We start from the raw sequence: 25,589 nt of genomic DNA on the forward strand, positions 1-25,589 counted from the left end.
AACTTTTGTGGTCAGTGAATATGCGGCAAGTCTCACCATATAAAAATGCGTCCAAATTTTCAAAGCAAAAATGATGGTGGTAAGTTCTAGGTCATGTGTAGGATAGTTCTTCTCATACGGCTTCAACTGTCGTGAAGCAAAGGCTATTACCTTTCCATCTTGCATAAGTACACAACCCAGTCCATTTGAGGATGCATTACTGTAGACTACAAATTCTTTTCTCGACTCAGGCAATACTAAAACAGGAGCTTCAGCTAACAATGTCTTTAAGTTAACAATGTCTTTAACTTCTCAAAACTTTGCTGACACTTCTTTGTCCATTCAAACTTAACGTCTTTCTATAGTAACTTCATCATCGAAGTTGCTGTCATAGAAAATCCTTTCACAAACCTCCGATAGTAATCAGCTAACCCAAAAACCTCCTAACCTCGGTTACATTCTTAGGTGGTTTCCATTCGACGATAGCAGAAATCTTACTTGGGTGGACTTGGATGCCTTCACCTGAAATAATATGACCCAAAAATCCAACTTCCTGAAGCCAAAATTCACTCTTTCTAAACTTAGCATACAACTGTTTTTCCCGCAAAGTCTGCAGCACAATTCTCAAGTGCTTTGCATGTTCTAACTCATCTTTGGAATAAATCAAGATGTCGTCAATGAACACAACGACAAACTTATCCAAATATGGCCAGAAGATCCTATTCATTAGATCCATAAATACGGCTGGTGCATTCGTTAATCCAAACAGCATGACGAGAAATTCATAATGACCGTACCTCATTTGAAAGCTATCTTAGGCACATCTGATTCTTTAACTCGCAGCTGATAATAGCCAGACCTCAAGTCTATCTTAGAGAACACGGTGGCTCCTCTTAACTGGTCAAACAAGTCATCTATCATTGGTAAAGGATACTTATTCTTGATAGTTATCTTGTTTAGTTGCCGATAATCAATACATAACATCATCAATCCATATTTCTTCTTTACAAACAATACGAGGGCACCCCAAGGTGAAAAACTTGGCCTTACGAATCCTTTATCTGTCAGCTCTTGCAGCTGTGCCTTCAACTCTTTCAGCTCAGTTGGTTCCATTCTGTACGGAGCAATAGAAATGGGAGCTATCCTTGGCATCAGCTCAATACCAAATTCTATTTCCCTATCAAGAGGTAATCCGGGTAATTCTTCTGGAAACACATCTGGTTACTCACATACTATACGCACAGACTCAATCTTCAACTCTGTTTCCTTAGTGTTCAATACAAATGCAAGATAGGCTTCATACCCTTTTTCTCATATATCTCTGAGCAACCATTGCCGTGATCAGAACTGTAGGCGTATCCAACTCTCTTGAATCAACCCGTAGAATCTCACCATCCGGGCATTTCAATTTAATATACTTACTACCATAATTTACAATTACATCATGCAGTGCTACCTAATCCATACCAAGTATTACATCAAATTCATCAAATGGTAACAACATAAGATTAGCCAGAAAACAATGATCCTGAATCGTCAAAGGACAATTCTTACAGACTTTATCAAACATGATTGATCTTCCTAGTGGATTCGACACTTTAATAATAAATTTCGTAGGCTCAATGAGTACGTTTATTCTAGATACCAAGCTCATGAAAATGTATGAATGCGTCGACCTGGGTCAATTAAAGCAATAACACTTGTATTAAAAAGGGAAAAAGTACCCGTAATAACATCAGGAACAGAGGCTTCCTCTCGAGCGTGTATCATATACGTTCTTGCCGGGGCTCGAACCTCTGATTTTGTAGCATCTTTAGTCACAACTCGACTGCCACTAGCACTCTCAAGGTATCTCGGAGGTCTACCTCAAGGAATAGGAGTACTCGATTTTGGAGTTACATCCACTTCTTTTTCGACTCATTTCGGGCAGTCTCTAAGAAAGTGATCAAAAGAACCACATTTAAAACATGCGCCACTCTCTGAAATGAAGTTTGTTGCAAATCTTACACTTCGGCTTTTGATCATCTACACTCCCCACACTAGTTACCATCGGGGAGGAAGACTTTTGACCTCGTCGTTTAGAGCTTCTCGCTCTACCTGAATGTCCCACTGATGAAGTGGAGTGTTCATGTTGGCTTCTGGCTTTCTTTATAGAGAGCGAGAGTGTTTTACCGCTAGACCTCTCTTTTAGCTTGTTTTCTTTCATTATTAAGTTCTTCGGCCTTCTTGGCTTGCTCGGCCAATGCGGCAAACTCCTATTTTTCCAAGATCCCAATCAACAACTTGATGTCCTCATTCAAGCCTTCCTCAAAGCGTTTACACATTTTCGATTCCATTTGGACCCATTCAGTTACGTACTGACTTAGTTGTACGAACTCTCTCTCGTATTTCGCTACAATCTTGTTCCCTTGTTTGAGTTCCAAGAACTTCTTTCGCTTCGAGTCCAAAAACCGCTAGCTAATATATTTCTTCCTAAACTCTGCTTGGAAGAAATCCCAAGTGATATTTTCCTTTGGCACTACTGAGGATATAGTCTTCCACCAATGATATGCAGTATCCTTCAAGAAGGATACGACACACTTTAAACACTCCTCAGGTGTGCACGATAAATCATCTAACACCCGTGTAGTGTTCTCAAGCCAAAAATTGTCTCTTTCAGCATCATCATCAACTTTAGCTCTGAATTCCTCAGCTCCATACTTCCTAAGCTTATCAATAGGGGCTTTACCAATTCTTACCGGTGCCATACCTCGTGGCACATCCTCATCAGGTTAGATAGGGGGCGAGGGAGGTCTTGGTATGTTGGGGCGATTTCTCAGGTAATCCCCAAACCATTTATCCATCACATCAAATAAGGCAGCTAGGGCCTCTTTCCGGCCTTCTGACATAAGCCTTCTACTACTACTAGATACAGCTCATTGTACAGAAGCTAGAGCATGGCTCTGGGCTCCCTTAGACTCATCTTGTGCTCAATTGGAAGACATTTACTATATTTAAAACAATTTGAACAGTTAGGAGACGTCACACTATCAATATTTGAATAATGGCATGTATAGCAAACCTCAATACTCTATACGGTAGTCCTAGAATCGACTAAACCATAGCTTTGATACCACTAAATGTAATACCCCTCACCCATATTCGATGCCAGGATAGGGCTTGAGGCGTTACCGGGATTTTTCGTTCATAAACATATTAAATCAAGTCTCTAAGTTACGCTCTAATTTAAGACTTTTCAAATATATATATATCCTTTCCCTTAAACAGGCTTATGAAACCTAACACATGTCTAGAGGCACCGCGGGACAAACCGAGAATGTTTGATAAACTTTGGGCACCTTGGAAAATTTTCCTTATCTTAAAGTGTTACACGCCTATGTAGATGGGTCGTGTGGACTCACACGCCCGTGTGACCTAGGACATGCCCATGTCCTTCGACCGTGTGCAACACTAACTTATCAACACGGTAGTGGCACACGCCCGTGCTGCCTTCCCGTGGGCAACACTGTCTTTTAGACACGGCAAGGACACACGTCCGTGTGGCCTATTCATATGCGTTTTTTATTTAAAATTTTAAGTGCAGGGGACACACAGCCATAGCCCACACCCATGGGATGGAACCGTGTGCCACACGCGGCCTCGACACACGCCTATGTGTCCGACTATGTGGACCCTATTAGGCTATTTTCCAAGCCTTAAGTCACCCCTTCCTACCCCTTATACCTAGTGGTTACCAAGTCCGAAGGAAAACATGATTATACACTTGTAATTTATCTTGATAAAACCAATAATATGGAAACCTCTTATCGTTGGTTTCATACATGAAAGGATTATTTCCCATTTAGTGTTTATGGGTTTCTATGTCACTATAATTCGTCCGAAATTGGCTCGTTCATGTAACTCATTGCCAATTGGTAACAACCCATCACTTGTAAATAGAACCATACAAAAATTCGTAGGTCATAGCCTACTTCAATTAAGCAAATTTTCATGGTCATATACAAAAAGATAAACATATTTTTACATGCCTTCATTGGCAAATCAAATGAAACATATAACAAAATACACAAAAATCCTATACATGCCATTGAACAAAATAAAAATGTCTTTTTACCAAAGCTTGACTAATTGATAGTGTGTCGACTCTCCAATCGTCTTCCAGTACTTATGAGTCCTCGAGCTCTGTGAAACAGGGAAAAAGAGAGGGATAAGCATTTACATGCTTAGTAAGCGCGAGTAATTGGAAAGTAAACTTACCAAGTAATTATCATACATCTATATTTAAATCATGAAATCATCAATTATGAAATGATTCCCTATCACATGTACTCAATCAATGAGTTATTCACATAACAAAGCACCATGTAATTTGTGTAGATGAACTCATCATTCATCATCTTATTGACATACATCATATTAATCCCATTGAGTTTCTAGGAAATCTCGATGGAACACCCATTATCCATCAATTCCTACGAATGATCATCTCACATATATGTACTCCCGTGAACCTCACATCTTATGGTAGGATAACCAGTCTTGGCTAAATCCCCCATATCATGAAGTCATAAGGTGATGTCGGGATTACCAGTCTAGGCTAAATCCCTTTTAGACATACACCTTTACTGAGCTCGGATCTGAATTACCAGTCCAGGCTAAATTCAGACCTTAATCGGATTACCTGTCCGGGCTAAACCTATAATGCTCACATATTCTTCGGGAGGCTCGATCATTCAAGGAAAACCCGTCCGGGATAGATCCTTTTCATAATTGAGATCAACGGATCACCCGTCCAGGTTAAATCCTTACTGCAACACATGCAGGATCTCAAATCACATATAATTACGGGTTACCATTGTGACAGCCCAAAATTGACCCTAGTCGGGATGTGGTTTCGGGACCACAAAACCGAGGCATAAAAATAATTTATAATTTATTTTGATGCCTATAATATGTGTTAATTCATGTGTGACATTTTTGATGTTTCGATTTAGAGTTATAAATGTGAATTTCACTAGAAAGGACCTAGTAGTAAACTTTGAAAGTATGATGGGGAAATGTGTGATGACTAGTTGATAATGCATGCAAAAATAAGGGATTTGCATGTCAAATTCCCCCCTAACATGAAGTGGCCGGCCATGACAAGAGAGTATGGGCTAAACATGTCATGAAACATGTTTTGTTGGTGCATTAGGGTGAAATAATAAACAAAGGTGTATGGGTGATAAAAGAATGAAAAAAAATGTGTGTGAGTGTGGTATTCCCCCCCTTGCCGTGAGTTGAGAAAGAAGGAAGAAAAAAATTGTTGTGTTCATCCTTTCTCATCTTTTTGGCCGAAAATCATAAGGAGGAAGAAAGGGATTTTTGCTCCATTTTTGGTTTAGAAGAGAACTAGAAGGAGATTTGGCCATACTTGTACCAAGATTAAGGTATGTATGAGGTTGTGTCATGAGATTCATGCATGTTTTAGTTGCTAACTTGATGTTCATGTTAGCCCATGGTTCAAATCCTTGTTGTGCCATGGAAATGGTATTTGGCCAAGGTTGATATTGTGTTAAAGCCATTGCATGCTAAATGTGAAGCTTGTTGATGATGCATGCAATGAGGGATTGACTACTCTTGAAATTTCTTTTAGCATTCTTGAGTAAGACATTGAATTCTTTGTTTAACCATGACCGAAGTTGAAAGGGTATGGTTGTGATGTATTCGCCATGGTGCATTCATGAGCATGATTTATGCTTGTTATATGATTGGTAAAATTTGTGTTTTGGATGGTTATGAGCACCTTGAGATTGACCTTGCACCTATATGTATAGATATGTTTGCACATGATGTATTGGTATGACATATATGCTATCTCAAATTATATATTTTCTTGTGATGATGTTTCGATTATAAAGTAAACGATAGATGTGTATTGAGCTACAATATGTAATGCATTAGCTACTAAATGTGTGCCATTCATGTGTGGTATTAAACATGTAGTTGGCCTCGACATCAACATGCATAATCGGCCCATGAAAGAGTACCTAAGATGTTGTGTATATTCGGCCATAGCTAAGCATGTTGATGGCTTTACATCGACTTAGAACAATCGGCCACATGAGTAAAATGAGTACTTGATGCTATATTATAATTATTGAGCTTAAGTATGTGGATGTAAGTGTGTGCGGTCTTATAAAGGCTAAGTACCTTGGATTCCCCTTTTGATATTCAAAACGATTAAATCAATTTATTTGTTAACATAAAGCTCAAGAGCAAAGGGGAACTAGCTCCAATAAAGGAAAGGAAAAGGTGATTGAATAGCCGTTGGAAGCGCTCGACAACCTCCAAGGTAAGTTTTCGAGTATCGGAACTTAGATTTTGATTCGATTGGATGAAGTAATAAGCAATCGAAATTGTGCCCTTGTATGTGGCCATTGAGCCGAAATGATATTTCTTATTAAGTGTTGTGCATAAAAGTTTTGTTATGAAATTGAAACAAAGATGTGTATGAATGTGCGAATTGTGATATCCGGGCTAAGCCCGAAGGCAAATGTGCAAATTGTGATATCCGGGCTAAGCCCGAAGGCAATTGTGCGAGTTATGATATCCGGGCTAAGCCCGAAGGCAATTGTGCGAGTTGTGATACCCGGGTTAAGTCCAGAAGGCATTTGTGCGGGTTACCATAACCGGGCTATGTCCCAAGGCGTTTGAACAGTAGCTATATCCGGTTAAACTCGAAGGTATGTGATTTGAGAATTATGAACTTGCTGTAAAATTTTCAGTTAATACGCTTGTGAAATTCCCAACAACAAGGTGCGTTTAGTGTGTGCTTTGCACATTGTGAGTAAGTGTGTATGAGTAATCGCTCCAATGATAAATGAGCTATCGGCCTTGACTAAGCCGTTATTTGTGTATGAATATAAGAGTTGGGATTGTGAAGTAAGCATGTCATTGAGAAATTGTGCATATGAATTATTGTTTAGCTACTTGAATGCTATGCTTTGGTTGTGTGTAAATTTGTGGCTCGAAACTTACTAAGCATAAATTGCTTACTCCGTTTCTTTGTTTCTCTGTCTTATAGATTTTGCTCGTTAGCGATCGGATTCGGGATCATTGAAGTGAAGTCATCCACACTATCAAAACCCCTTTTTGGTACTCTTTTAGTCGAACCTTGGATATGGCATGTATAGGACTACCCTTGGTTGTTTTCAAGTATCTTTGTGATGTATATGTGTACGGCCATGCGAAAATGGCTCGTAAAAGTGGAGTATGGCATTAGACCATTTGAAGTCGTGCTTATTGTAAATATATATATGGTTTCATGATGTGATTATGAATTGGAATGGGAGTGTTGGTCACATGATCAGCCATTGGAATGGCTAAATATGATCACATGTGGACCTATGTATGACAAGACTATAGTTGGACCATGGAAACCACAAAATAGGTAAAGTTTACCTTGAAAACAGATGCTGCCAGCTACAGTGACGTGGATGTGTAAAATCACTAAAAATAGTAGGAATGGTATTAAATAGTTAATAAATTATGTAATCGAACCTTGATGAATCTACTTTCATATGAAAGTAACGAAACGATCATATGAATAGTATACTAAGAGATATTAAAGTTCTCGTGAGATAGGGCCAGAACTGTTTCTGGATCCCCTGTCTCGACTTTGGAAATTTACCATAAATTACCCAGAAGGAATTAGAGGTCATGCCTTATATGTGCAGATTTCCTTTTGAGTCTAGTTTCATTAGAAACAAACAACATCAGTATTGAAGCCCTGTACAGAGAGATATTCAAGTTGTAACGTGTGAAGGTCAGTGTAGTCGACCCCTGCAACATGGGTGACTTTAACTAATAAAATGTACCAATTGGCCTGACCAAAAATTCTAGAAATAAATCCATGGATGGATATATGAGTCTAAATTCAGGGAAAATTTACAGAATCAGTTTCCGAGTTTTGAAACTCGAGATATGCTTTTTAAGGCGACAGTGATGTAGTTCTCCAGCCTGTCTGGAAATGTCAAATTGGTCGGTGCTATAAGTGGTTTTGGCTCGTTAACCCCTCGTGACCGACACCGGCAACGGTCTCGGGTTTGGGGTGTTACAATTTTATTGGTATCAGAGCCACGGTTTAGTCGATTCTAGGACTACCGTGATATGTTTGGTCGATTCTAGGACTATGTTGACATGGGAGGTTCTACTAATGCTTGATACCTCGTTCATAAAATCTTCCCCATTACTTTTCGATTTATTCAAAATCTTCACTGCTACATGTTGTCCATCAAGTAGTTTCCCTTTGTAAACATCTCCATAGCCACCTTTACCTAATTTATCTCGAAATGAATTGGTCATGCTCTTCACATCTGAATATTTATACCTTTTTGGAGTTAAGAATTCATGGCGGTTTAAGAATGCTTCAATCTTTTTATCTCCTTCTACTTTAATCTGCCAAATAAATCTTCTAACATTGAATGAGAATGTTCTTATAAAGCAAGCCAGGAGAATAATCAACACTACTGTCCCAGCAATAGAATACCCTACATTCAAAGAAAAGGTATATTTAAACTCTAGTGTACGTATCATAAGAGTGATACATATGAGTCAAAAGTTAAACCAAAAGTCAAATTTCATGTAAAATATTTTTATCACTAATCAAGAAAAAGCTTCTTGTACATTACCTACTACAAGTTTTATATGGGCGTGTGAATTTTTTCCTGCATCATGAACACAAAAATATAAATGAATATATTGTACAAATTGAAATATACTTAATTGGATACCGCAGATGATATTATTTTTAAGAATTTGAAATTATTTTATATTAAATTAGTATTAAAAATATGAAAATTGGTTAATAAATATATGTATTTGGTTTAATGTCTAAGGTTAAAAGTTTAATTCCCATTAGAAGATGTTATTAGCTTGAAAAAACCAAGTCTTTTCCTAATAAGATATCAGTGTGTTATATTGTCCATGGCTTTCTAAATTCTCTCTATTCTCTAAATCTTCTTCTTCTCAGAAGTCTAGTAAATGAGTTAACAATGAATTGCAATATAGTATGCTCTGTGCTTTCCATATAATGGATCCTGCACAACAGAAATATAGAAATTCTGATCAATGATAACAATATTGCTGAGGATAGCATATGCCTCTTGAATTAAGCATTTGTAGCTAAAAGGCAGTGCCTGTTTGAATAACCTAAGAGGAGAGGTCTGTGTTTTGGCATAGCATACTTACTACAAATTCTTCTTTCTTGCAGTCCCTATGTTTATCCTCACCCGTATTGGTATCACAGCCAGTAAGGTTATACAACTCATTTATTGAACTTTGTTAAAATAGTAAGATTTAGAGAAAATTCTCTTAATGGCTGATAAAATCTTATCGAGACCCTCAACTTCTTCTACTACTATTTGAATGCCTAATTTCCCTTTAAAATCTCATTCAACTAAAAAGATTTCATCTCTATATGAGATAGAATATCTTGATGAAAGAGATAAAGTTCAACCCACTGATCTCCCCACTGTAAATCCCTATGCAGCACACAAAAAGGCTCCGTTTTCCCCTATCAGGACTATTAGAACCTTGATACAGGGTTATTCTAAACAAGTAAGGGAATATATTCAAGACTCTAGGTTTGATAATTATCCCATAATTGTAGCTTCACCTGAACAGTTTGTTACTCTAGAGATCCCTGCAGAATTTCCAAGGGAGTGGACTCGAGCAGGATATACTCACATCCATTTTGGAGCTATTCGTCTAGCCTTAAACTATCATGGTACAGTTGGAAAAATTGTAGTAGTGAGAATAGCATTACTAGATTCTAGATATTTGGAATATCAAAATGCTTGTATTACTACTATTGAAGCAACTTTAAATTCAAGACTTGTGATGGTCACGCTTTTCCCAAATTTTACCATGGCATTAGCAAATCCCAACCTGACCACAGCTTTAAAAGTACAGATTCAGATTGCAGGAGCACCACAAGTGGCATCAGCTATAGCTGCTACTCTTCATTATCAAATTGTTTATAGGATTCAAGATCATGCCTTTAACCTATCAAGACATGGAACAAAAGACTCTTTGTTGATCTCTATGAACACAAATGACCAACCTCATTGTGTTCATGTTCCAAGAAAGATTCAAAGAAATGAACTTATTAAAATTCTCCCCAAAAAATGGGTTACTAGCTATGAACAACTGCTTGAACATAGCCAACCAATCCAATTGGAAAAAACCAAGATCATATCAAAGGGAGATAGAAGAACAGAGATAAAGTTTGATCATAGTCATTTTCACAGTCCTAAAGATTCCAATATTTTTCCTACACAATTAATGATGCAGCCAGTGGTAAGTCTAGCGAAAGAACATAATCGAGAAGATCTAGATTGTTGCTGTCCATTATGTGAACCTGGTCTAGAAAGAAATCTAATACAAAGCTTTTCTGGAGATGGAAAACCTTTGTATATGTTTAAAGAAGAAAAACTGGACATTGTCCTTGGGATCTTAGCTGCTCATGTGAATTATGTGTTGATGACAGAATGAGTGCCTGGATTGATGGTATGGACAATACTGCTTCAAAGCCAGGAAAGAAAAAGAACAAAAAATATACTCAATCTGAGTTCTACAGAAGATGGACAGAAGGAGATCCAGATATTGGTCCACTTGGTGAAGATAATGGTAAATTCATTTACCTTGTAGATTATTCAGCTGATAAATCTTTACCAAACAAAAAAGTTCCTCAGAACCTTGTAATTCTTCTCTTCCTCCTACAAAACCATCCTCTTCACCTCCTCCACAAAATCCAAATTTTTCAAGAAAACAAAAACCTTTTTCACAGCCTTATTACAAGAAAATTAATAAATGGATTAGAAAAAATCCTTTCCCTGAACAATCAGAAATTCCTACTGTCTATAAGATGCAATCTTCTTCAAAAGCATCATATGACAAAAAATTTCCACCTCTTGAAGAATATTCTGAGAAAAACTATACTCATGCACCAAAAATCCCTTCAAAAATCCAAACGGATATCTCAGGTGCACCAACAAAGATAGGTGTTGCAGAAGCTACACTTAATTGGGAGACAGAAAATGCCATTGCTCAAAATCATGCCTTGAAAAAGATTGATTCAAAGATCTCAGCTATTGAAGCAAAAGTAGATGACAACACCAGAATGGTCAGAGATCTTATTCATCTTTTACAAAAAAGACTAGATGTAGTGGCAAAAGAACTAGCAGCACCAAGACAAGATTTCTTTTCTCATCTTGCCCAGAGAGAAAAGGAAATCCAAAATTTAAAAGACCAAATCAGAATTCTTCAAGAAATAGAGAAAATTCCTGAGCCAGTTCAAAGCACAGAAACAATTAAGTTGTTTTCCTCCATAAGACAAAAATGCTCACTTCTAGCAGAATGACTATGAATTACTTTTCCAGAATTTCTAAAACGTACTAAGCCTAGTACGTATGAGATCTTTTTGGAAATTAAAAAGTAAGAAGTTGAGAAAAAGAAGAAAAAGGCTACTTAAGTAGCTAGTGAAAGTGAAGCATACCAGGCGGAAAAGAAACTTGGTAAGAGACCAGTTTTAAAAGAACCTCCACCAAAATCACCTCCTCCAAAGCAAGTTTCAAAGTCCTTGATGATTCAAGATGGACGTCAAAATCCTTTAACAACCTTTTTAAAGGATTACAAAAATTCTATAATCCTAAGAATCTCAGCCTTACAAAATCAAGAACAAGAATCAAGCACTGAAACTGATTCGTGGGAAAATTCAAGTACATTAGAAGAATCTGAATCCTCATCAGAAAGACAAACAGAAACAGAAGATGAAATTCTCCAAAAGGCCTTCCAAACAACTAAAGTGGAGGAACCAAGTGATGAAGAAATGCCAGAATCATCTTCTACACCACAAAGACATTATTCCACGCAAAAGACTTCCATTGGAAAAACCATTTTCACTCTTGATGATTTACCTCCAGAAAATTGGCCAGATAGAATCCATGAGTTCCATTGTTGGTTAGAAACTCGCAAGCTTACTAAAGATAAAAACTACAATATTCTTATGGAATTTGTTTCCAGATTTACTAGAATGTTGCGAGATTGGTGGGATGATATTGATCAGCAAAATCAAATGCAGTTTCTAGTCCTTTAAGATCTGGCTCAGCAAATCAAAATCATACATCAACATTTTGTAGCAAACCCTGAAGATTTGTTGACACTGAAAAGAAGAGAATTCTACAAGAGAAAGTGTTGTTCATATAGCAAAAAAGATTAAGCAAAGCACTTCAAAGTAATGACCAAATTATTTTGTGCTTTCGACTTAAATTCAAACCTTAAGCCAGTTATTCTTTCATCTCTTCCTGATCCACTTCAAGTTGCAGTTAACCAAGCCCTCCAGCGACAAAATAAATACATTCTCCAATTAACAGTTGGAGAACTTCAACAAGAAGTCTTTATTGCTCTAGAAGACATCTACAACAAAAGAAAGATAGTCAATGACTATCTCCATTGCAACGAACCCCATCTGAAGTACAAATGTGCAAAAGACAAATTATGTAACTGCCACACTAAGAAAAAGAAACATTTCAAAAAACATTCTTTTTCAAAAAATACTTCAAGATGGAAAGGAAAGAAATGGCCCCAATGGAGATATCTCAAGAAAAAGCGAAGGACAACAACAAAATTTGATCGATGTTACATTTGCAATCAAAAAGGACATTTCTCAAAAGATTGTCCAAAGAATAAAAAGAAGGCTAAAAAGTTTGCACAAATGGTTCGACAATCAAGAATCAAGTTGCGGGAAGAAGATGATATAGAGTCTGTTTGCTCTATTGAAGATGAACCTTCAGACAGAACAATTTACGCTATTCCTGCTTATCTTGATGAATTCTTAGAACCAGAATCAGATTATTTAGACATTCAAATGATGCAGGCTCAAGTTTAAAGAACATCAAGTGATATAGTTCCAGTTCCTCAGGTACCAGTCAAAATCTATTTAGACAAGTATAGTAAACTCATTACTATAATTGCCTTTATAGATACTGGACCAGCTGAAACCATTATGAATTCAGATGTTTTACCTTTAGAATGGTGGAAACCTCATGTAAGGTACTTCAACTCTACTGCTGATCATCCTTTTACTGCCCATCTGATTAGTAAGCCTATTACTATTAGTTCTTCCTAGGCTATTGTGTCAAAACTACGGTACTGGGTTCAAAACTACCAGGAAAAGATATTGTAGTAGGTTTTGACCTCTACATAAAAGCCCAACATTTGAGAATACTCCCTAAAGGAATCAGATTTAAAAATCTTTTCCAACCTTTTGTGAAAATACCTAAACTTTTTTCCATTCAATCTGAAAAAATCCTTCAAAACATTCAGGAATTAAAAACCCGATTATGCTCAAATTCTCACTCAAAATTCCTGAAAAAATGCCCAAATCCTTTGTGGAAAAACCCAAAATTATTCATTAACCTGCCATTCAAAAAAGATGAAGATATCAATCCAACAAAGGCTAGCCATACAGGAATGAATCCAGATCATTTATTGCTAGCAGAACAATAATGTAAGGAACTACAACAGCAAGATTTGATTGAACCATCAAATTCCTAATGGGCATGTGGAGCTTACTATGTGAACAAAAGATCCGAACGAATTAGAGGAAATTTAAGATTGGTAATAAATTATCAACCTCTTAACCATTTCCTCCAAGATGACAAGTTCCCTCTGCCAAATAGAAATTCACTTTTTTCAAGCTTGGCCAAGTTAAAAGTTTTCTCCAAGTTTGATCTCAAACCTGATGATAGGCCAAAAATAGGATTTTGTATTCCCAACAGACATTTTCAATGGAAAGTAATGCCATTTGGCTTAAAAACGGCTCCTTCACTCTTCCAAAAAGCAAATTTTCCAACCTCTTATGGAAAATGCTTTGGTCTACATTGATGATATCTTGCTTTATAGCTCAGATGAAGAATCTCATGCTCAACTTCTTGAAAACTTCAAGTCCCTTATTTCTAAATATAGGATAAAGCTTTCAGAGAATAAGACGCAGATAAACAAATCAGAAATTGAATTTTTGGTAATAGAGTTGAAAGATGGGCAATATTCTCTAGGTCCTCATATTGCTCAAGAACTTCTTAATTTTCCATCTAAAAACCTGTCCTTAAAACAGGTACAACAATTCTTAGGAATTGTTAATTACCTTAGAGATTTTATTCTTAAGGTTTCTAAGTATATTAACCCCCTGAGAAAAATGCTTAAGAAGGAACCTCCCTCATAGTCATCCTCTCAAATAAGAGCTGTTCAAAGATTAAAAGAATTGACACAAAATTTGCCACCACTCCAAATTCCTTCTGATAGGAAAAGGATCTTACAGACAAATGCTAGTGACAAATATTAGAGTGCAATTTTATTTGAGGAAAGAAATGGCAAGAGACACCTCTGTAGTTGTAAAATTAGAAGATTCTCAAAAGCAGAAATTCATTACCACTCTACTTTCAAGGAAATTCTAGCAGTAAAAAAAAAGTATTACAAAATTCAAATTTCATCTTGTTGGATATCATTTTCTTGTTGAAATGGACATGTCTTCTTTTCATCAAATGCTCAAATTTAAACAAAAAATAGTCCCTCATCCTTAGATTCTTCAATGGGCTAAATGGTTCTCATAATTCAAATTCGACACCAAGTACATAAAAGAAAAGGAAAATGTTCTTGTTGATTTCCTTTCTAGGCCCAAAACTGAAGTTTTTGCTTACAAAAGAGTTTTTTGGCCTAGACCCATTATGATGTATAGACCATCCTCTTCATCTTCTACATTTCCTACATCCCATCCTGTTGCTCCAAACCTCGATCCAAAATTCCCAGCAGAAGTCATGACCCTTGTTGAACAAAGAAACTTTCATCCAAAGACCAAAGAAATGATGTTTCAATGTCAAATTCAAGTCTTTAAAAATTTTAGAGGACTTATCCTTAAACCATGAGGTGTGCATCCTGACTATCCCTTTATCCATCCAATTGAATTTTTAGAACAATCTGATAAGTTAAAATGGTTCTTGTGGTACCTCACTCATCTTTACCACGTTGTCATACAATTCCTAATTCCTGATCTTCAATATTACTTGACAAAGGTAATTAGAGGAAACATTGAACCTGAACACCAAAATGTCTTTACTTTTTTATGTTTGTTTCATCCTCTGACACAATGGTCAAATATGATTAATCAGTATTGTCAAGAGAACAAGGGAAATTACATGATCATTATCTTTTATAAACCCTAATATTTAGTTCAATGTGGAAGATCAACTTAGTTAGGATCCTTTCCTACTGCATAGATTCACAAGGTCTTTGATGATGATATTAGAAGATCTGACTACCATTATAGGAGTATACAAAAATTCCTTTGTCAGCTTAATAGAATCATTCCATTTGAGATATGGCCTCCTCTAGATATCGATACTCCTTGGGACACATGGCCTATAAAGTATAAACCTTATCATAAAAGAATCTTAAAAGTCATTCAAGACTATTATGAAAGTATCCCAAATCCTTCAGAATGGTCTCAAGAGTACCCGTGGTATTGTAGTCAAATCAATCTTTCCAAAGTGAATACTTATCAAGAAAAAGAAGATAATGAGGATATGGATGAAGACATGGACATGACGGCAAATAGTGAAGATTCCATGGATAGTGCACAATATCCCCACTCAAATGCTAACAACTGAAAGTATTAAGCTTATACCTAGCTACTTTATGTTAATAGCTTTAATAATAATGTTTGTACTAGTAGTGGTTGTATTACTATTGCACTTTATGTCAATAACTTTAATAATAATGTTTGTACTAGTAGTGGTTGTATTACTGTTTCCTTTATGATTTATACTGTGACAGCCCTAATTTGACCCTAGTCGGAAAGTGGTTTCGGGACCACAAAACCGAGTCACAAAAATAATTAATTGTTATATTCTATGCTTATTATATGTGTACATGCATATGTGAAAGTTTCATGCTTTAATTTTGTCATTTGTATATGAAATTATTAAATGGAACTTATGTGAGAAAAATGTAAAAGATGATAGGTAATTTTTAAAGGTGGTCTAATAATATATGTATTGAAAAGAATGGTTTTGCATGTCAAATTACCCATTTTTGATAGTGGCCGGCCATGTTGTTAGTTAGTATAAAATATATGAATTTTCTATTAGCATTATTTTTAATTAGATGGTTTTAATTTATAGAATAGTAATAATTAAAGGTAGAAAATGGGTAAAGAAAACAAAGTATTCATCCTTGTTTCTTCCTAGCCGATTTTAAAGAAGGAAAAGAGCAAACCATTCGGTGATCTTGAACTTTAAATAAGGTAAGTAATTCATGTTAATTCTTGGATTTTTAGCATATTTTGAGTTAGTTATTTAGTTCTTTACTTAACCCATGACAAAATTTTGAGTTGTGTGGTGTCTTGAGCATTCGGCCATGGGAGAAATTGAAGGGGATAGATTGTTGTTCTTATGGTTAAATGAAGTTTGAACTAGTTAATACTTAATTGTTAGTATTTATATATGAAATAGATAAACTTGGACTTGTTGAGTTACTTGAATAAATTCGGCCTTGTAAATGATTTTAAGGGTATAAATCTTGAATAATGCTATGCATAGGTTTAAGCTTTGATAGTACTTATATAAGTATAATTAGTTCAATTTTGATAATATGGTATGAAGTGATAAGTAATTATATAATGGTAGATTAAGATAAACAACATTCAGCTATGAATTTTTGTGTTAAATTTTTTTTAATGTTGATGTTAAATTGAAAATGGATGTTAGTTGAGTTATGAAAATTGCTTAATAATGAAAAGAACATGAGCTTAATGCTTAAGTAGCATTCGGCTTTGGAGTAAGTTAATTTAGTTAGGAAATGAATTCCAAGATAGTAAATTATGTGTTAAGAGAGGAATTTAGGTTGTATATATATATATATATATATATATATATATATATATATATATATATATATATATTCGTGATTATATTGAATCTAAGAGACTATGTTAGTTATTTGGGAGTTTCGGCCATAGTATTATAGTGAATATTATTTTGAACAAGGGTTTTAATTATAATAGATTGGTGTAAATGTTTTGAGTGAGGTAACACTAATAAGATGAATTGAGAAATGATTTCTCAAATGTCTAAAATGATATTCGGCTTAGGCATGTAAGCATGTCTAGTCGGTGTTGAATGTTTTAATTAGGGAAGGTTATAAATTGAGTTTAGCGTTAAATGAAACATTTGATCAGATACATAGTGCCGAATGTGTTTGAATGTGAATTACCAAATACATAAACTTGATAATGCTATAATGGTAGACTTAGTTGGACTTTGGCATTTTGAGTGATGCATTTGATTCTTGTGTTAATCTGAGATAATATGTGTATTTTTTTTATGAAATTAAGTGATGGTTATGTAATTCGAAAATGCAAGGTAATACGCTAGTAATATTTTCGATTGTGCATGAGTAGAGCATATGTATGATGTTTAAATAGCTAGTTAATAAAATCATTTGTACTTAATGGCACGATATACATGTATTAAATCGAATTGTTAAATTGATAAGAAATTAAATAGATCTATTTGTTTGAATCAAGCTCAAGAGCTAAGAGGGTTTAAATCAGATAAGGGAAAGGAGAAAGCAGTCGAGTAGATTACCCGCAACTGTTCAAAATATCCGAGGTAAGTCTTAAGTAGTTTCCTTTAGCATATAATTGACGATGCCATTATAAGAGTATAGTAGGTAAATTGTGATCTTTGGCTTGCACTTGAATTAAGATGTATAATAGATAATGCATGTATATGACTTATAGTTTGATGGTCACTTTGAATTTAAGATTAAATGATGAAGAGAATGAGTGATATGAGATATAAACATTGAGCTGAAATGTGAATGATGATGTGCGTATCGAGTTTATATTCGAATGTAATATATGATTATTAAATGATAAGATGACTGAGATGTGTTAAAATATGATCAAATATATATGAGATTGGAAATATATCCGGACATGAGGTCCGCAGGCTATATGCTGGAAAAATATCCGGACATGAGATTCGCAGGCTATATGCTAGAAATATATCCGGACTTGAGGTCCGCAGGCTACGTGCTGGAAAAATATCCGGGTTAAAAACCCGCAGGCTTATGCTAGTAATGTATTTCGAGCTCTAAGATTTGACAAAAACGATGCCAGTAAGTTAAGTAAGATTGCGACTTCGAATGTCAGTGGTAAACATCGTTGCATAAGTATTATATATTTTACACGTTAAGGTTCGTGTTATGTGCTCATATTTGAATTGATTTCTAAGTGATTTACTAATATTAAAGAACGATATATATATATATATATATATATATATATATATGTGTGTGTGTGTGTGTGTGTGTGTGTGTGTGTGTGTGAATGAATTCGGTATTTGAGGATAAGAAAACAATATAATTGGTTATTGTAAGTCATCATATGAAAGAACGTAATTAAAGGTATTAGTATAATCTTTGTAAATAGTGAAATATGTGCAAGGAGTTTCTTGTGTATACATACATATATATTCAGCCAATGGGTTTTGTAACTAATGTGCTGGTGTATATTTGGTCAAGTGAATTACAATTAGAATACAAGTTTTGTGATTCTCAATGTTCAATTTTAATGACAAGCTTTAATAGTATAAATTGCTTAAAACTTACTAAGCCTCGAAAGCTTACTCAAATTCTTATTTCTTTGTTTTATAGATTGTTGACTCTGGCCGCCGACTCGGAGATCGTCAGCAATTCTTCATACTATCGATCTTTTTGGTACAGTTATATTTTGGACTCGATATGGCATGTATAGATTAGGCTGTTGACGAATAGGTTTTGAAATTGTAAATATTTTGGCTATATGAAAATGGCATTTATAACTCAAGGTTCAGTATGTATTCAGCTAAATTTCTGCTTTTATTGTTAATTTTGTGAATGAAAAATTAAATGTTTAGCTCAATAATACCTTATAGCCTAAACCGGCGATCGGACTTAGGCTTGAGGTGTTACATATACTGTTTGCTATTTTGTTATATTACATCTCCTTCAGCTATAAAAAGAAGATGTTATCAACTTGTAAAAATCAAGTCTTTTCCTAATAAGATATCAGTGTGTTATACAAAGAGTTATTTAAAATAATAATTATGATATTAGTAATAAATTCCTTAAAATTAAAAGTATATTAATAATAAATTTATATAAAATTAAAAGTTGGTTAAAGGGTTTAGGAAGTTGATTTCCTGACCACTTCATTAGATTTTTATCAATTAATTCCTTTAACCATTAATTGTTAAAGAATAATGGCTGCCATTTTCTCCCATTTTTGCGTTGCATAGCAAAATTTGATATTTTCTATTTCAAATCATTAAAATCATAAAAAATTAAATATAGAAAAGTGCAAACAATATAGAAAATTATATGAATGAAAAAATATATATAAAAATAAAAATAAAGAAAAATGCAGGAAAGAAATTAAAATCAATTAGAATAAAAATTCATAAAATATAAAATTATATAAATTACAATTAAAAATTTTGTTAAAATTATGAAAAAAAGTATTTAAAAACCATAGAAAATTATTACAATATTAAAAATTATTAAAATTTGCAAAATATTATAAACACATAATAATTATAAAACAAATTAAAAATATATGAAAAAAGTTATAAAACCATAATATTTTATTTGCACACTACCCATTGTTAACAACACAACACTTACTAAAAATTATAAAACATTATTTGATTCCTGAAATTATTTATTGTACTCATCTACCGTATACCTTCCAAAAGCTTGAACCCTATCTTCAATGACATGAGAATGTTTTGATATACAAACTAAGGTGGGGAAATGGTTTGATAGGGCAAGTAATAACTGTAACTATACATGAAATTGCAAATAATTTTATAGAGTTTTTTGTAATTTTATATTATTTTCGAATAATTTTTTTGTATTTTCTATAACTTTCAATAATTTTTATAATTTCCATAGTTTCTAAATAAATTTTTTTGTAATTATTTTATATTTTATAACTTTTTGTATTTTTATTTTTAAATAATTTTTATACTTTTTATGATTTCAAATAGAAATACAAGTTTTCCTCTCATGTGGTACAATCTTAGTGTCACATATAGCAAAAATATCCCAAAATGAAAGAAAACAATAGTTGTGGATTAAAATTTTAACATTCAAGGACTTAATTGGGTGATTTTTATTTAATAGTTTATTTTATTTTATTTTTGAATTAAGGAACTTCTTTACCCTTTAACATGCAAATTTTGATATAAAATAATTAAATAAGTCAGAGAAAAATGTATAGAATTCATAACAATAATAATTTAAACTTTTATCTTTGATTAACTTACCGATTGTAAATCCTGTCTTCTAAACAAGAAAAAAAAGGAGGAAAAATTAAAATGTTGAGCATATTTATGTATTATATTTAGCATATAACATTTATTCCAAATACAATTGGTGAATATTTTAGTATATGAATTAACAATAAACTAATTTAATTGATTATATTTAATTATTCATGACTTATTTTTCAGTAAAAAGAAAGAAAATTATCGCTTATTTTAAAGGTGTCTTATTTTTTTACAAAAGTTTTACTCACATTTCTAATTTCAATTTAAAATTATATTATTCTTTATTTTACGTATAATATTATAATACATATATAATAATTTTTTATGTTATTATAATAATAACAACCAAACGAGGCATAAATATTTATGAGGTTTGTTCCTTCAATATACAAAATATTATGTTGATGGCCCAAAATTTGCATCATTACGTAACTATTTACTTATTTACACATTATTATACATAATATTTATTTCTTTAAAAGAACATTTCTTCTCAATCAATAAAGAAAAACTTATAAACGATTTTGTGTAATATAATTATTACTTTGATATTAATATGTAAAGAATTGTGTAGAAAGTAGATCTGGGTGACCGCCCTAAACATCCATCTGAAAATTAAGAGAATTTAAATAAAAATATAGACTCGAAAAATGGGTTTAGACAAAAAATAATGCTCATTTAGAAAACAGGTCAGAACTCTAGTAAGGCATTTTTAGCCCAGGTCTGACCCGAATTCACAAAAGGATAAAAAAAAAGCTGCTATTTTTTTTTGTTTTACTGCTATTTTCTTATTTTTTTTCTCTATTTTGCTATCATTTCACTATTATATTGCTATTATTTTATTGTTATTGTTTGGATATTTATAACACTTGTTCTATTGTTAATTTTATTGTTATTTTAGAGGCATTTGCTTATTAAGTTGCATCTATCTTAATGTTATTTAAGTATACATATTTTTAAAAAATTAATTTTTGGGAATATTTATTTTAATGTTTTAGTATTTTTAATATATTATATATATTTAAAATTATATAAAAATAAATATGAGCAGACTAGATCTGGATTTTAACATTTTTATTAAGGTCGGACCTGGATAAAATTTTAAGTCCATTTTTCGATACAAACCGGACCCAGTTCTAACAAACGAACCTAATTTTTTTGTTGGGCCAGATCCATAAACACCTCTAGTAGAAAATTTTACTTTCATTATGAAATCACAATATTTCTACCAAATGCAAATTTTATTTTCAAATTATAATTAAAGAACTTTTTAATATATATTCCAATTTTAATTCATGCAAAGAAGCATAATTCAGAATAATAATGAATTAATATAATTAATATATATCAATTAGTTTGATAATTTAGATATAGTGTTAATATAAAACTATAAAATTTATATATGGCAAATTAATTTTTCACTAGTCAAAATTTATTTTTTTCAATAGCCAATAATTGATCATAATAACTTTTAGATAAGATATAAATAGTTTACATATAATATATTATATTATAAAAAGTATTATTTATAAAATTTTAAATATAAAATATAAAGTTACTTATATTTTAAATAATTAAAATTTCTATTTAAAACAAAAGCAGTATACCTTTTTATTTTTTATAATAAAACATAAAATAATTCAATATAAAATTTAATTTTTGTACTCCATGTTCTATTTACTATTTATGTTTGAGAGTAATGGCTACACTTCTCGATGATTGATATTTTAAAAACTTGAATTCGTATTTTCTCTTTGTTAGTAGAATATAATTTTATCACCGCACGTAACACTTGTGAATAAAATTTGACTTTTTATTTATAAATTCATTTAATAAAAGTATTTCCATAAAATCAAAATTTTATTTATTTATCAAGTAAATTTTTAATAAATTATTTTATTAAAATTAAAACTATTATTTATAAATATGATAAATTTTATAATAATAAATAATATTTAAAATGACAAATTCAATAAAATAATGTCCAATAAATTAGTGAAAAGTTTTTAAATTCATATTTTTATATGTTATAGGTTATATATATATTAATTATAAAAAAGTTAACAAAAAAAAGCCTAGTTTTTACAGTTTAATCCCATTTTTGTTGTTTTTTACTATTTTTCTCAAATTATTTTCTCAAATTTTTACTATTTAATTTGAATGTATATATATGGAGTAAATTTGCTTAAAATTAATTTTTTTATCAAAAGTTTGGATTATTATTTATTGACTGAAAATTATTTTCAATTAAATTATTATGAAAAAAGGTAAATAAAAAAATTATTGAGATCCGACTCGTTCCGGACCGGATCAATGAAGAGATATAATAACATTGACTGAGAAAAGAACATACCCCGAGCACAACTGGAAGGGCGAGGCCTATCCTGGCAAAAGCACTTGAAATTGTTGGTATTATCATCGAATCCACACTTTCCACCACTCACCTCGCAAACGCTACACTTGCTCGATTTCCATTCCAAAATAAACCCTCGGTTCAATATACCTTCAACACCGGTTTCATTGCCGGGAAGATCCACCGGCGCCGGCAACACCACAGTCTTATTACAATACTTTGATGCATAACTCAGCTGAGAATCATCATAACTATACTGCGACAAAGTTACATTAGTTCCATATTTAGCGTCACAAATAACCTTATAAAAACCAAGAGATCTGGGCAACTCCGAGACTGATACGCAATCGAAGAACAAACTCATGTTTACTTGGCTTGGTGGGAGAAAAAATCGGTCTTCGGGAATGGATATGCTTCGAATTGAATTGCTGCAAACATCGTCGCCGTCGAAAGGATCGGCTCTTGAGATGTGAAAAGATTGGTTCTGGTAAAAGATATTATGGATGATATAGTCGCCATCATTCGGCAAGCTAACGATGGGGTTGATGTTGTTTTTGCAGGAGATGTTGAATCCAGGATAACCACATCGAGATTCCTCCATGAAGAATGGGAAGTTTATGCTGAGATTACCACACTTTCTTGTCTCGTTACAGATTCTGAAGTTTTCATCTGTCGCATAGGGTTTTCTTAAAATGAAGAAGAAAAAGAAGAAGAAAATAAGAATATCTCTATTCATCAATGGAAGGAAGGGTAATATGAAGCAGATGAATAACGAAAATAGCCCAATCTCACCAAGTTTTGGTCGCAACAAAGAGTCATGATTCTTCAGCCTTATGCACTAGATGCTTGGACCACCCTTCAAAGTTCCAAGGCTGACTTTGACCAGTTCCAATGCTGACTTTGATTAACTGGAATACTAGATGAGGTAACACGATTGCTAAAGGAGTTATTTATTATGATTTAAAGATAAATTTGACTAACTAAAAATAATGCCGAATTCTCTCTATGAAAATGTTGATCCTGGACAATCCACTGTGGAGGAGATGATCCCCAAGAAAGTTAGATCCAAGGACAAGGAGGAAGAAATGAGTAATGACATGTTGATCGAGTTGCCCCCAGATCAACCTACTTCTTAGAGAGACATGTTCATCGGCCAATCTTCAAATGGAGATTTCACTGTGGATGGAAAGGAAGTTATTGATTTCTTGGAAGGGGACATTCAGAGATCCGTTGTGAATGACGTGCCTTCAATTACTTTTTGGGATCAAATTCATCAAATCCTTATTCAGGGTATGGATAACATTGTGATCTTAAAACTACTAGGTCGTAACATTGGTTTTTCAGTTTTGCAGAACGAAATTTACAGCATGTGGAGACCTTCAGGCCCTATTCACATGATGGACATTGAAAACGGATATTTTCTAGTCAAAATCCATAACAAACTAGATTGTGATAAGGCTCTCTCTGAAGGACCGTGGACTATTTTCGGCCAATATTTGACTGTTCAGCCTTGGACGATGGCTTTTGACCCTACGCAGGCTTACCCAAGTGTAGTGATGGCATGGATTAGACTCCTTGCTCTTCTTAGTTATCTATACAACCGTAAAATCATTACAGAAATTGGAGAACTTGTGGGCAAAGTGGTAAAGTTAGATATGAATACCAATAGCAGGACGAGGGGACAGTTCGCTAGAATGGCGGTGTAATATCCTGATTTTGGGCCTAGTCGGAATAGCGGTTTCGTGACCACAAAATCTGAGATAGAAATAATTATTTTATGATTATTTTGAGGTCTATGATATGATTGCATGATTGTGTGAAAATTTCATGAAGAAATTTTATGCATAAAGTGCTTAAATTGAAATTAGGGACTAAATCGAATAATTTGTAAAACTTGCATTCTAGAAGTTTCTAGTATGAAATTATTTTGAAATATTAATTAGGAGGTATTAAATAGAAATTTTACCAATTTCTAAGTCTATGGACAAAAATTGGACATGGATGGAATTTTTGGAAAGTTTAGTAGTAAGGGCATTTTGGTCATTTAGGGGTAAAATGAATTAAAATACAAAATTAAAAGCCAATTTTGCTCATCTTCAACCCCATGGCCGAATATAGCAAGGAGAAACCATGGCTAGGGTTTTTCAAGCTTCCAAGCTCGATTGTAAGTCCGTTCTAGCCTCGTTTTTAATGATTTTTACGTTTTTGGAGTCCCGGTAGCTCGATTAAGCTTATGCTAGCAATAATTCAACCTAGGGTTCTTATTTGGAAAAATACCATAGGTGAAATTTGTGTATTTTGGTGTTTTATGATAGAATATGAGGTTTTAAATTATGTTAGACAACTTGTACTACTCGGTTTTAAGTGAAAAGCGAGCAAAAGGGCTTAATCGGTAAAAATACCTAATAGTCATAAGTACATGTTAGAGTGAGAATTTGATGTTTCCATAGAAGGGAAAAATGATCAGCATGTCATAAAACATAAGAAAATAGGCTGAAGTTTAATTTACGAGGTTTGGGGCAAAAGTGTAAATATGCAAAAGTTTAGGGGCAAAGCGTAATTTTGCCAAAATATGATTTTGGGTCAATTTGAATAATGTGAGTCCTAATTAGACTATATTTTAAATGATAGAGCAAGGAAAACTGAAATTGAGCTAAAATGGAAAAATACCAAGTTGTGGACGAAATGGTAAAAGTAGCCATTTTAGCATACGAGGTAAGTTCATGTGTAAATAATGTAGCATAATTGTTATTTTTAAGTTATTGATGTTAATTATATGATATGCTGATTTTTTTATCGTGAAATATTATGCTCGTGGTTAATGTTGAGTAATATGCAAATTATGT

At 33.3% G+C, this 25,589-nt stretch overlaps 2 protein-coding genes across 3 annotated transcripts; one reads left to right on the plus strand and one right to left on the minus strand.

Moving 5' to 3' along the window:
• Window positions 1-3,923: 3,923 nt before the first annotated feature.
• On the minus strand, window positions 3,924-23,630 carry LOC128281689 (LEAF RUST 10 DISEASE-RESISTANCE LOCUS RECEPTOR-LIKE PROTEIN KINASE-like 1.2). 2 transcript variants are annotated; one of them, XM_053019843.1, is made up of 4 exons: window positions 22,744-23,625; window positions 8,652-8,687; window positions 8,351-8,510; window positions 3,924-4,161 (listed from the first exon to the last, which is right to left on the minus strand). In XM_053019843.1, the coding sequence occupies exons 1-4, from the start codon at window positions 23,477-23,479 to the stop codon at window positions 4,104-4,106; spliced, it is 990 nt and encodes a 329-aa protein (XP_052875803.1). In that variant the 5' UTR covers window positions 23,480-23,625; the 3' UTR covers window positions 3,924-4,103. The 2 variants fall into 2 exon arrangements, with proteins under 2 accessions (XP_052875803.1, XP_052875802.1); XM_053019842.1 differs by lacking the exon at window positions 3,924-4,161 and having other exon boundaries at window positions 7,858-8,510; window positions 22,744-23,630.
• A 255-nt stretch (window positions 23,631-23,885) lies between these two features.
• Window positions 23,886-24,449, plus strand: LOC108473250 (uncharacterized). The gene has a single exon (XM_017774771.1). The coding sequence runs from the start codon at window positions 23,886-23,888 to the stop codon at window positions 24,447-24,449; it is 564 nt and encodes a 187-aa protein (XP_017630260.1).
• The last annotated feature ends 1,140 nt before the right edge of the window (window positions 24,450-25,589 follow it).

Source organism: Gossypium arboreum, chromosome 10 (assembly GCF_025698485.1).
Source record: "Gossypium arboreum isolate Shixiya-1 chromosome 10, ASM2569848v2, whole genome shotgun sequence".
Classification (NCBI taxonomy): domain Eukaryota; kingdom Viridiplantae; phylum Streptophyta; class Magnoliopsida; order Malvales; family Malvaceae; genus Gossypium; species Gossypium arboreum.